The 14,586-nt window shown below is 41.3% G+C and overlaps 1 protein-coding gene across 1 annotated transcript in view; it reads left to right on the forward strand.

The window, feature by feature from the left end:
- Positions 1-14,586, forward strand: part of LOC112230733 (interleukin-6 receptor subunit beta) — a 61,157-nt gene that overhangs the window by 5,468 nt on the left and 41,103 nt on the right. The window contains exons 2-3 of the mRNA XM_024396984.2: positions 7,659-7,733; positions 8,020-8,313. Coding sequence (XP_024252752.1) covers positions 7,659-7,733; positions 8,020-8,313 — 369 coding nt within the window. The remainder of the gene's footprint in view (positions 1-7,658; positions 7,734-8,019; positions 8,314-14,586) is intronic.

Below are 14,586 nucleotides of genomic sequence, written 5' to 3' on the forward strand. Positions count from 1 at the left end.
ATAAAAATCATCTTAATATCTCTTATTGAGAGTAAACAGCCTCGGAATAGAGAAGACATGTGCATCTTTAAGCCTGCCAATAAATGCATCATGCAACCCTCGCGAGAAGGCAGTGTTCCCTGACGCCACAAGCTTTTTGGCCGAGCTTGTTGAGTTGGCTACTTGTTCGAGAAGGCAGTGTTCCCTGACGCCACAAGCTTTTTGGCCGAGCTTGTTGAGTTGGCTACTTGTTCGAGAAGGCAGAGCGGGTCGACGCTGGTTGATGAATTTTAAAAGACATTTTTGTCGACCAGAGGTGACTGAATTAATGTTCAGGCTTATTGATAAGTTATAGTAATGAAGAATAATATCAAAACATGAGCATAAAAACAGTTAATAATAAACATGAATCATATTACTTCACAGTAATCTGGGACATAAAAAGCACGCAGGGGAGTGGTGAATTCAGGGAGAGAACTAATCTTCTGAAATTTAATTTGTGGTCTTATGCTGCCGTTTATTGGAATTATTTAGCAACTGCAGTAGTGCTGAATAAAGTGTATATCCTTACTAAAGTAGTAATTACTCAGAATTGCAAAATATAAAATGTTCTAGTTCATTTGATCACTTACAACCATAAAATAACAATTTATAGCATAACAAACAATTAAACTGACACAAACCAGAAACACCTACATTTAGTTAATTATACAAATATTTTTATTTATTTAGATGGCTGACATTATCTGCCAAAGTAACACCCCTTAACATATAAACACAGACACTGAAAATGAGCTTTTAATAAAAATCTGGTATCTCTCAATAGAGCCTTTGCTGAGCAGTTTGTTTTCAGGAGTGGTCTGCCTGCCTTGTCATCAGAGGAGGAGATCTGTGAATAAGGAAAAGTTAATAAGTTATTGCCACGCTTTCACATAAACTACGCCTCTATGTTTACATTTGAGTTATTTAACAGACTTTCTTAGCTAGCTACTGTTTGTTCATAACATAACTAGCAATGCATAGTTTGTGTTTTATAACTAACTTAGCTCTCTAGTTAGTAGCTTTATCATTGGTTCCATTTCCTATATTTCCTACTAGTGGGAGTAGTCAGTGAGGCCCTCATAAAACTAAACAGTTAAGTTACTACTTATTGGTAAAGTACTGAATACTAAATAAAATCTGGTGAACCCCTGTGCCAGTGATATGGGTGCATGCCTACCCAATGAATTACACAACACGAATAGGCTACACAGCTGTTGTTGTTTTACAGTAGTTAGTGATGCACCGATATTACATTTTTGGCCGATACCGATATTTTCCTTGCCAAAAGACCTGATTCTCGATTTTTATTTTATTTAAAACATGTTTAAGCATTCTAGTACAGTTAATAGTTAACACACGCACATATGTGGACACAGCAGTGTCACTACAGTTCCGGGTTCGAATCCAGGCTGTGTCACATCTGGCCGTGATTGAGAGTCCCATAGGGCGGCGCACAATTAGCCCAGCGTCGTCCGTGTTTGGCTGTAGTAGGCCGTCATTGTAAATAAGAACTTGTTCTTCACTGACTTGCCTTGTTAAAGGTTACACACATGCACACCATACTGACCAAAAAGATATTCAGTTGGCATTTACATATGTCCCCATTTCCAGCAAAACATAATCAAAACCTATTTCTTTCACTTACTTGCTGTGCTGTTTCATTTGTTCAGTTGTTTCATTCTCAACCAGGACTTCTATGGAACGCCGTTGGGTCTTTGCATGTCAAAAAGACGTGTCAAATAAGCTTGTTGACCAATCAGGACCCGAATATGACTTCACGTCACATAATAATTGAACGTGTTCATACATTTTTTACGTAGTTATTACATATTGATTACACTATCACACGTAAAAAAAAGATGGCTCATGGATGCAAGCAATGTTCTTCCCCCAAAACATAGCAAAATCAAATCAAATCAAATTTATTTATATAGCCCTTCGTACATCAGCTGATATCTCAAAGTGCTGTACAGAAACCCAGCCTAAAACCCCAAACAGCAAGCAATGCAGGTGTAGAAGCACGGTGGCTAGGAAAAACTCCCTAGAAAGGCCAAAACCTAGGAAGAAACCTAGAGAGGAACCAGGCTATGTGGGGTGGCCAGTCCTCTTCTGGCTGTGCCGGGTGGAGATTATAACAGAACATGGCCAAGATGTTCAAATGTTCATAAATGACCAGCATGGTCGAATAATAATAAGGCAGAACAGTTGAAACTGGAGCAGCAGCACAGTCAGGTGGAAGTTGAAACTGGAGCAGCAGCATGGCCAGGTGGACTGGGGACAGCAAGGAGTCATCATGTCAGGTAGTCCTGGGGCATGGTCCTAGGGCTCAGGTCAGTTGAAACTGGAACAGCAGCATGGCCAGGTGGACTGGGGACAGCAAGGAGTCATCATGTCAGGTAGTCCTGGGGCATGGTCCTAGGGCTCAGGTCAGTTGAAACTGGAACAGCAGCATGGCCAGGTGGACTGGGGACAGCAAGGAGTCATCATGTCAGGTAGTCCTGGGGCATGGTCCTAGGGCTCAGGTCCTCCGAGAGAGAGAAAGAAAGAGAGAAGGAGAGAATTAGAGAACGCACACTTAGATTCACACAGGACACCGAATAGGACAGGAGAGGTACTCCAGATATAACAAACTGACCCCAGCCCCCCGACACAAACTACTGCAGCATAAATACTGGAGGCTGAGACAGGAGGGGTCAGGAGACACTGTGGCCCCAACCGAGGTCACCCCCGGACAGGGCCAAACAGGAAGGATATAACCCCACCCACTTTGCCAAAGCACAGCCCCCACACCACTAGAGGGATATCTTCAACCACCAACTTACCATCCTGAGACAAGGCTGAGTATAGCCCACAAAGATCTCCGCCACGGCACAACCCAAGGGGGGGGCGCCAACCCAGACAGGATGACCACAACAGTGAATCAACCCACTCAGGTGACGCACCCCCTCCAGGGACGGCATGAGAGAGCCCCAGTAAGCCAGTGACTCAGCCCCTGTAATAGGGTTAGAGGCAGAGAATCCCAGTGGAAAGCGGGGAACCGGCCAGGCAGAGACAGCAAGGGCGGTTCGTTGCTCCAGAGCCTTTCCGTTCACCTTCCCACTCCTGGGCCAGACTACACTCAATCATATGACCCACCGAAGAGATGAGTCTTCAGTAAAGACTTAAAGGTTGAGACCGAGTTTGCGTCTCTGACATGGGTAGGCAGACCGTTCCATAAAAATGGAGCTCTATAGGAGAAAGCCCTGCCTCCAGCTGTTTGCTTAGAAATTCTAGGGACAATTAGGAGGCCTGCGTCTTGTGACCGTAGCGTACGTGTAGGTATGTACGGCAGGACCAAATCAGAGAGATAGGTAGGAGCAAGCCCATGTAATGCTTTGTAGGTTAGCAGTAAAACCTTGAAATCAGCCCTTGCTTTGACAGGAAGCCAGTGTAGAGAGGCTAGCACTGGAGTAATATGATCAAATTTTTGGGTTCTAGTCAGGATTCTAGCAGCCGTATTTAGCACTAACTGAAGTTTATTTAGTGCTTTATCCGGGTAGCCGGAAAATAGAGCATTGCAGTAGTCTAACCTAGAAGTGACAAAAGCATGGATTAATTTTTCTGCATCATTTTTGGACAGAAAGTTTCTGATTTTTGCAATGTTACGTAGATGGAAAAAAGATGTCCTTGAAATGGTCTTGATATGTTCTTCAAAAGAGAGATCAGGGTCCAGAGTAACGCCGAGGTCCTTCACAGTTTTATTTGAGACGACTGTACAACCATTAAGATTAATTGTCAGATTCAACAGAAGATCTCTTTGTTTCTTGGGACCTAGAACAAGCATCTCTGTTTTGTCCGAGTTTAATAGTAGAAAGTTTGCAGCCATCCACCTCCTTATGTCTGACACACATGCTTCTAGCGAGGGCAATTTTGGGGCTTCACCATGTTTCATTGAAATGTACAGCTGTGTGTCATCCGCATAGCAGTGAAAGTTTACATTATGTTTTCGAATAACATCCCCAAGAGGTAAAATATATAGTGAAAACAATAGTGGTCCTAAAACGGAACCTTGAGGAACACCGAAATTTACAGTTGATTTGTCAGAGGACAAACCATTCACAGAGACAAACTGATAACTTTCCGACAGATAAGATCTAAACCAGGCCAGAACATGTCCATGTAGACCAATTTGGGTTTCCAATCTCTCCAAAAGAATGTGGTGATCGATGGTATCAAAAGCAGCACTAAGGTCTAGGAGCACGAGGACAGATGCAGAGCCAAATGACAATCTGTTTCAGTAGATATAGTTGGCTAGCTAACTATAAGTGTCATCTAAAATGACCTTCATTTATAAGACAGTTCTTATTGATTAATGGTGGTCGGACCCATCTATGTGAAGCTAATCATGATAATAATTGGCCACAATAGTGGAATTTGCGGTTAGCCTTCAAAATAAAAGTATGTAATTGACAGTGATGCAAATTAATACAAATAGTAGACTTATGCCGTAATTGAATAGATCATGCTAAACGAGGTTGGAATATTATATAAAATCACCGTAAGACAATAAATTGTTAATTTGACAAATCTGTTGAAATCACACTGGCTGTATTATACTTTAGAATTGCATTGGGGGCATACTTATTTCACTGCACAGCCTTACCTATGGATTGTGGCTCAATAACATGGGGTATTTGTCTACTCAGTGACACCCAGAGAACATTAGCGTAGTAGCTCTTATTGCGGGACTCTGAAACATCTGAATTGAGCCACATTTATTGTCAACCTATGTGTATTGAACACTTTCCCTAGGAAAACAAAACTGTGTGGATATTTTGGAGTCTGAAAACTCTGAGGAGGATGTTGGGCAAAAAATATTTTGGGTATTGAGTAGACTGATACCCCATTTCATTGATCCCCAATCCTTAGGTAAAGTTGTACAGTGCAATATGAATGTCAGTACACACAATAGGCTGACTGGGGAGGGGATTTCACACAGTCACAGTCTCGTGATGAGAGCTTCAACGCTAATATTTGTGTAAACTCTTCACAGTTGTGTTCTGTGGGTAGACTGATACCCCATTTCGTTGCTTCACATTCCAACCTTGTTTAACATTATCTCGTCTAAATATGGCACGATTCCACTAATTGTAACCTTCTGTGTCACTTTCAAATAGGTGCTTTTTATTTTGAAGGCAAACTGCAAATTCCACTATTGTGCCTAACCCTTATTGTGGCTAGCTTCACAACAAATTACATGGTCCGGTTGAGCATCACTAGCCAGATGAAGCTAGCTGACTGCTTTATAACGTTAGTTTTGGGCAACAGCTGCCTAGCTATTTATTTTCATGAACTGAAGTTAAATTTCAATAGGCGAACAACAAGTGGCTACCTAGCTAATAGTTACTCACAAGGATTGCTAAGAATAATGAAAATGACTGCAGTTTCTACTAGTCATTGTTTTCAGGCTGGTTGTATTGGTGCTAGCTAGGTACAAAGCTAAAGCTAGCGACCCCAGAAGTTGCGGCCAAACAAATAATGCTTCATTACTAACACGGTATTTCAAACATGTCATTTGTGGCCGGTGTATGCTTCTTTGCAGACTTCTTTGTACAGCTTTGACAGTGCTACTGATAGTAGTGGTGGCGCTTGGCTTGCATGCTTAAATTCAGAACACACAACATTCTATAATAGAACTGTTATTTGACGTGTCAAATTAAAATCTTATTTAATGCGTCAAATAGTGTTATTGTCAATTAGTGTTTTTTGACGTGTATCTTTTTTGACACGCAAAGACCCAAGCGGCGTTCCATAGTATGTCGTGAAGCTAATAGCAGTGACGCTACTACTGTGTAACTCTGGTAGGGCAACATCTGAAAAATAGCGCAGTTGGTAGTGTGTACCGGTGCTCGACCAGTTGCGAAAGCCAACATCACCCACGACAGAGAATGGTTGATTGTCGAGGGCAATGAATTCCATTATCTTGGCATTAATGGGTTTCACCTTTGAGTTGTGTCGCTGAAATTGTTTTACTCTTTCAAATGACTGCTCGACTTGTTGACTGCTCGATGCAGACATTGTGGGCTAGGTTAGGAATGCTGTGTTGCACGTGTAGCGCAAACATTTTACATGGCCATGTACCTACGTTATATAGGTATGCACGTTAGCTTTGACATCGGTTTTCCACATCGGCATTAAAATAGACATCAGGCCGATAACTGATGCTGACATTTTTAGCTATTTTCGGCCGATTCCGATATATCGTGCATCCCAAACTGTAGCAGCTATGGTGTTATGACAGTGTTCCTCCAAAGCTTTATTTATTGTAGTTTGAAAATAAGCTGCATAATAATATTCTGTAGTGATATGACTAGCTTTGCTGACACATAGCTACAAAAAGTCCTACATGCAAGAGGACTGTCCTTGAGGAAATGAGATGTTCACAAAGTTTTGTAGCTACCTACCTTCAGTCAGCAATTAAGTGTTGGGGAAGCTGCTCTGAAAGCTACCAATTACTTCACACTAGAAGAAGTTAAGCGACACCTAAAGCTACTCTTAAGAAAAATATAGTTTACTTAAAGCTGCAATATGCAACTTTTTGAGCGACCTGAACAAATTCACATAGAATTGTGTGTTATAGATCTGTCATTCTCATTGAAAGCAAGCCTAAGAAGCGGTATATCTGTTCTATGTGTGCTATTTCTAAACATCCGGTTCTTAAGTTTTGTTTTTGCGTCTTTTAGTTTTGTACACTAGCTTCAAACAGCTGAAAATGCAATGTTTTGTGTTATTGAAAGTATATTTCTGTGGTTTAGATGGTAAAGTGATTCTCTACACTATACGTGCTTGTTTTGTCACATAAACTGAAATTCAGTGACCTATTTGAATTTTAACAACCAGGAAATGGTGGAGTGATTTTGGCATAGTGCATCTTTTAAAGTAGATCACTACATCCAAACTACTTTGATACATTTTGGTGTCTAAATCTGAAATGTCATCGACCACAAATTGAAAGACTGATCACTCTGGAGTCAGATGTTAACAGAATTTGTAATTTAGTCTATTAAATCCCAAAACTATGTTTCAAGTTAGAATTTGGCAGGTCTGATGCCTACTTCACCCATATTTTCTGTTGTACTTAGCTACACCATTACCTGGCAAAAAACACTGAAAACACTGCAAATGTTATTTCGTTTAAAGGGATACTGAGGGATTTTGGCAATGAGTCCCTTTACTTCCCCAGAGATGAACTCGTGGATAAAATGTTTGTCTATGCTTGCGGTTTCAAGGAAGTTGCTAATTAGCGCTGGCGCAATTGCTAACTAGCATTAACGAAATGACTGGATGTCTATGGGTATATGCTAGCAGATACAAATAGACTTCAAGTCATTATGCTAACCCTGGTTAGGGGCTCGTGAAACTGCATACTGGACAGAGAGACATAAAAATGGTATCCACATGTTAATCTGACTGGGGTAGTAGATCTCAAAGTATCTCTTTAACTACCACCACGCTACTGCAAAATGTAGCTAACTACATGTAGTTCCACTAGTAATTTAATTGCTCTCCAACACTAGCAATTAATTGGGTGGGAAATGGTTTGCGATAAAATGTAGGCTAGGCTTGGCGAGTCTGTGAATTTGTGAATCTTCCCTCAGGCATCATGGACAAGTCATCATACCGTTTGCTGCAGCTTCTGTCCTTGGCATGGCTGGCCTGTAGGCCCACCTGTAGTAAGTGTACCACTACATTTCAATAACAATTTTTGTTATTAAGTGCTGCTTAGCAGGCGCTCTTTTCCACAGTGACAGACAGTCTGATATGTTTTGATTCAACCTCTCTGCACATTAACCCTAGAATGAGCTGTCTTCTTCCTTTAAGTCGCTGTGCTTTTTGTACTGACCCTAGTGATATGTTTCCAAATAACCATGAAAACAACCACATATGGACTTTTCCCTCTGTGTAAAATTCACCATGCATTTCCTAGTAGCATTGACTTGATGCATGGGTTTTCTCTAGGTTCTATCACCACCTATGGAACAATAATCCCACAATCTCCATTGGTGGAAATTGGGAAGGAATTCACCGCCACATGTGTAGTCTACAAAGCTGCTAAAGCCACAGCGGAGGACATCTACTGGAAGTTGAAAAACGTCACAGTGCCCAAAGAGCAGTACACCAAGATAAATGACTCGGCTGTTAGCGTGACCATCACCATCACCAATGAAACGGCCAACTGGTTACTTTGTGAGAAGAAAGGGTCTCCCTTAAACCGAAATCAAGTAATCCATGGGATTCTATTGACCAAAGGGTGTAAGTATGCCTCCAATGATTTCACATCAACTTTAGGTTATTTCATATCAAAAGAAAACAAAATGTCCACGCAAGTATTTTCCTCTAATATCTCCATTTAAATTTCATTTCTGAGTAATTCATTTGGATACAAGTGTAAAAATTTCATACAGAAATACAGTGAAAATGTATCCAAAGGACATGCCTTTGTACTGATATTCACGAAAATGTAACGTACACATTCATAACTTTTATTTTTATGTGCACTAGTACAGTGAAATGTCTTGCTTGCTCTTTCCCAACAATACAGTAGTACTATTAAAAAGTAAAGTAGAACAATAGAGTAATAGAAATAAGAAGAACAATAAAGTAAGGAAGCTATATAAAGGGTCAGTGCCAATACCATTTTTACTAGGGGTGTGCCGACATGGCCATACTCATGTTCGTTATCGTATCTGTAAATTGACAGTTGACAATCGGATCACATGATACTCGTGATTGGAAAAAGAAACTGAATTGTTTTAATATTCCTAATGTATATGTTTGTAAAATACCTCCCTGGGGCCAAGCTTCCTGCTGTCCAAATCAAATGTCTTTATATAGCCCTTCTTACATAAGCTGATATCTCAAAGTGCTCTACAGAAACCCAGCCTAAAACCCCAAACAGCAAGCAATGCAGGTGTAGAAGCACGGTGGCTAGGAAAAACTCCCTAGATAGGCCAAAACCTATGAAGAAACCTAGAGAGGAACCAGGCTATGTGGGGTGGCCAGTCCTCTTCTGGCTGTGCCGGGTGGAGATTATAACAGAACATGGCCAAGATGTTCAAATGTTCATAAATGTCCAGCATGGTCAAATAATAGTAATCACAGTGAACAGGTCAGGTTTCCATGGCCACAGGCAGAACAGTTGAAACTGGAGCAGCAGCACGCCCAGGTGGACAACAAGGAGTCATCATGCCAGGTAGTCCTGAGGCATGGTCGTAGGGCTCAGGTTCTTCTTCGAGAGAATTAGAGAGAGCATACTTAAATTCACACAGGACACCGGATAAGACAGGAGAAATCCAGATATAACAGACTGACCCAGCCCCCGACACATAAAGTACTGCAGCATAAATACTGGAGGCTGAGACAGGAGGGGTCAGGAGACACTGTGGCCCCATCCAATGATACCCCCGGACAGGGCCAAACAGGCAGGATATAACCCCACCCAATTTGCCAAAGCACAGCCCCCACACAACTAGAGGGATATCTTCAACCACCAACTTACCATCCTGAGACAAGGCCGAGTATAGCCCACAAAGAACTCCGCCATGGCACAACCCAAGGGGGGGGCGCCAACCCAGACAGGAAGATCACATCAGTGACTCAACCCACTCAAGTGACACACCCCTCCTAGGGACAGCATGGAAGAGCACCAGTAAGCCAGTGACTCAGCCCCTGTAATAGGGTTAGAGGCAGAGAATCCCAGTGGAAAGAGGGGAACCGGCCAGGCAGAGACAGCAAGGGCGGTTTGTTGCTCCAGTGCCTTTCCGTTCACCTTCACACTCCTGGGCCAGACTACACTCAATTATAGGACCTACTGAAGAGATGAATCTTCAATAAAGACTTAAAGGTTGAGACTGAGTCTGCGTCTCTCACATGGGTAGGCAGACCATTCCATAAAAATGGAGCTCTATAGGAGAAAGCCCTGCCTCCAGCTGTTTGCTTAGAAATTCTAGGGACAATTAGGAGGTCTGCGTCTTGTGGCCGTAGCGTACGTGTAGGTATGTATTGCACGACCAAATCGGAAAGATAGGTAGGAGCAAGCCCATGTAATGCTGACACGTGAATTTTCTATCCCAATGATAATAACTGACAATCAATAGCTCTGACCAATCCCCGAGGTTTGTAAGACCCTGGGTATAATAATAATTAGTCAAAGATTTGGCTTATGCAAAAGGTTAGTACAGTTTATTCAGAGAACGTTCTAAAGTCAAGAATACAAAACAATTAATTTTATACCGACTTCTCACACACACACATTCACCCAACCATACGCACACACATTCACCCAAACATACGAACACAATGTCCTGCTACGCACACACTCACTACCCAGCCGACAGAGATTAGGGAGACCTTGAGCCGTACCGTTCTCTCCCAAGTCTCTAGTCAGGTCGGCGCCGACAGTCTGTCTTTAAAATTTAGTTTAACCTCTTGATGCTACCCATCCCGGATCCGGGATCGTGACTACGGCTCAAGCTCATTAGCATAACGCAAAATGAGAAAAAATATTCTTAGACATATTTAACCTCCACACCTACACAAGTCCAATAGCTCAAATGAAAGATAAACACCTTGTTCATCTACCCAGCAAGTCAGATTTCTAAAATGTTTTACGGCGAAAACATAGCACACATTTATATTAGACCACCACCGAAACAAAAGGCAAGCGGCGGCCATTTTGTCCCAGAAAATATAAAATTTAAAAGTAGGATTAAAAATAAATAATTCACTAACCTTTTGAAAATCTTCATCAGATGACAGTAATATTACATGTTACACAGTACATTTTTTTTTCTCAATAATATGCCATTAATATCCATAAATCTCTGTTTACAATGACGACATTTCAAAAATGCTACTCAAAATGTCCGGAGAAATTATGATAGCTCCGACAGATAACGTCAGATAACAAGCAATAAACATGACTAAATATACATGTTCTACATATAGTTACAAAGATACACTTCTTCTTAATACAACCGCTGTGTTACATTTATTTTTAACGTTACAGAATTCGTTCACTAGTCTATGCTATGAGTCGGCGCTCAGATATTAGCAGTGTCTCCTCTACGTTTGGAGTCCACAGAAACCCAAAATAACCACATAAATATTCCCTTACCTTTGATGTTCTTCGATCAGAAGACGTAGAAGGAGTCATACTTACCCAATACATCGTTTGGTTTCAAGTTGTGCGTCTTTGTATTAGCATATGCTAACAGCTTCAGCTGAAATGCACCCAAAATAACTTCTGCTCCTTCTGGTCCCGCACTCTTGCGCATCAAACTTCAAAATTACATATTATATGTCGACTAAACTGGTCAAACTAAGTGCAGAATCGAGCAAAATGATGTTTTTATCATGTAAAACAATGATAATCGCAAACAAACGAACCGGCTTCAACTGGTGTCTATTGGAAAAGAACGTTCTCCAAATCGGCCGCGCGCAATAGAGTGCATGTATGTGAGAGTGACCCGGGCATTTTCGCCCGCCAAAGGATGAGGGAGCGCGAAATTCAAACAATGAACGTGCCAATTGAAAGCAGACATCGCGCTGAACAAATACATACTGTTCCCAGATCGGTAGCTGCCTGGGAAGGGTGGGGGCGATGACGTCAAAGTTGACCCAACTTTTCTCTTGACAAGAGAGAGTTTGGGAGAAAGGCTGCCCTGAGAGTTCTGCTTTACATACAGACATAATTTAAACGGTTTTAGAAACTTTAGAGTGTTTTCTATTCAATAATTATTATTATATGCATATATTAGCAATTTTGGAAAAAAATATTTTCAGTTTACTATGGGCACGCACTTCCTCCAAAGGGGGCAGTATTCAGTCATAAGCTCAAGAGGTTAAAAGTAGACATTTTGCAGCCGTCCACTTCCTTATGTCTGAAACACAGGCTTCCAGCGAGGGCAATTTTGGGGCTTCACCATGTTTCATTGAAATGTACAGCTCTGTGTAATCCGCATAGCAGTGAAAGTTAACATTATGTTTTCGAATGACATCCCCAAGAAGTAAAATATATAGTGAAAACAAAAAGTGATCCTAAAACGGAACCTTGAGGACCACTGAAATTTACAGTTGATTTGTCAGAGGACAAACCATTCACAGAAACAAACTGATATCTTTCCGACAGATAAGATCTAAACCAGGCCAGAACTTGTCTGTGTAGACCAATTTGGGTTTCCAATCTCTCCAAAATAATGTAGTGATCGATGGTATCAAAAGCAGCACTAAGGTCTAGGAGCACGAGGACAGGTGCAGAGCCTCGGTCTGACGCCATTAAAAGGTAATTTACCACCTTCACAAGTGCAGTCTCAGTGCTATGATGGGGTCTAAAACCAGCCCGAAGCATTTCGTATACATTGTTTGTCTTCAGGAAGGCGGTGAGTTGCAGCGCAACAGCTTTTTCCAGGACCTGTGTCAGAGGAAGGCCCTAAAAATGGTCAAAGACTCCAGCCACCCTTGTCAGAACCTGTTCTCTCCGCTACCGCACGGCATGCGCTACCGTAGCGCCAAGTCTAGGTCCTAAAGGCTTCTCAGCAGCTTCTACCCCCAAGCCAGAAGACTCCTGAACAGCTAATCAAATGGCTACCCAGACTATTTGCATTGCTCCCTCCCCCCGTACGCTGCTGCTACTCTTTATGATCTATGCATTGTCAGTTTAACTCTACCTACATTTACATATTACCTCGACTAACCAGGTCCCCGCCCACATTGACTCTATTGACTCTATACCGGTACCCCCTGTATATAGCCTCACTGTTGTTGTTTTGCTGCTGCACTTTAATTATTTGTTACTTTACACATATTTTTCTAAAAACTGCATTGTTGGTTAAAGGCTTGTAAGTAATCATTTCACTGTAAGGTCTACACCTGTATGCATGTGACAAATAAAATTTGATTTGATTTGCATGTTCTCACTACAAAAAAAGCTGCAGGGGGAGGCCAAGTTTGCGATCACTCAGTCAGAATGCGCATTAGCATTTCAGATTTTCTCCAGACCTCACTTGTTAGATATTATGCACATTGACAGCTTGATAGCAAACGTCCTGGCCATGTGATTTATCATAGTAGCAGGCAGCAGAAATCTAAATGATCGGACTGAAAACATGCGAGGAAAATGAATCGTGAAATTATGAAGCGAGTGGATGGAGAAATAAAGTTTCAGTCTATCCAATCGGAGCAGCAGGATCAACGGACAGTTTGCCTTTCTCTTTACAGACAGGCAAGCTAGCCAGTTGAGTTATTTAGACCATGCAGCACCACCCTTGACTGACTGACATGAAAAGGATGTGAAAATAAATTGTTTTCCTGATCACAGATAATTACAAAAAATACTCTGTTCAAAATCATATCCATTAAATTGCCCGTATACTGATTTTTGGCAGACTACTTGGCACACCACTAATATTTACAATGTGCATGGATACTGGAGTGATAGGATTAGATATGTATAGGGGTAGATGTCTAGGCATCAGGACATATGATAGAGTAGCAGCAGTGTATATGATGATTGTGTGTAGAGTCTGTATGAATGTGTGTGTGTGTGTGTGTGTGTGTGCAGTAGTCTTGGGTGGTATACTGTATCCCAGGGTATTTTGAAATACCCTCAGTATGATTTTCCAATTTTTGTCTCATTTACAAAAATAAATATATTTGAATATTAGTACTTTTTAAATAAATACCTGCAGTCAACTTGTGCACTAGGTAATAGATAAAGCAGATTGCTTTTATAATTTTGCCTGTTAGATTATTTTTCATTATGAAGCTTACCAGTACTAGTTTCCCAAAACAGTTGTTTTGACCAGTCGTGTGTTTGTTTACAAAGAAGCACAACAAGCAAAATGGGAGCTTCTTGAGGTGAGTCACTCCTGCAGCGCAACTTAAGAGAGGTGATAAAGTTACACTTTTTGCCAGCTATATATCTTATAACTATTAAGTTAACTACTTTTATTTAACCAGGTAAGTTGACTGAGAACTCATTCTCATTTACAGCAACGAGCTGGGGAATAGTTACAGGAGGGGGCATGAATGAGCCAATTAGAAGCTGAGGATGATTATGTGGCCATGATGGTTTGAGGGCCAGTTTGGGAATTTAGCCAGGACACCAGGGTTAACACCCCTACTCTTACAGTAAGTGCCATGGGATCTTTAGTGACTACATGGGATCTTTAGTGACTACAGAGACACCCATTTTAACGTCCCATCCGAAAGACGGTACCCTGCCCAGGGCAATGGCCAAAATTACTGCCCTGGGATCTCTTTTTACATTTTTCCCTTCCTAACAAAGAGAGCCAACCACCAAACGGGGGATGATTTAACAAAAGCGCATTTTGCGAAAAAAGCACAATCGTTGTACGAATGTACCTAACCATGAACATCAATGCCTTTTCTTAAAATCAATACACAGAATTATATATTTTTTAAATGCTGCATATTTAGTTAAAAGAAATTCATGTCAACATGAAATATTAAACTAGGGAAATTGTCACTTCTCTTGCATTCATTGCACGCAGAGTCAGGGTATAT

The sequence above is a fragment of the Oncorhynchus tshawytscha genome, linkage group LG33 (genome assembly GCF_018296145.1).
Source record: "Oncorhynchus tshawytscha isolate Ot180627B linkage group LG33, Otsh_v2.0, whole genome shotgun sequence".
In the NCBI taxonomy this organism is placed as follows: Eukaryota; Metazoa; Chordata; class Actinopteri; order Salmoniformes; family Salmonidae; genus Oncorhynchus; species Oncorhynchus tshawytscha.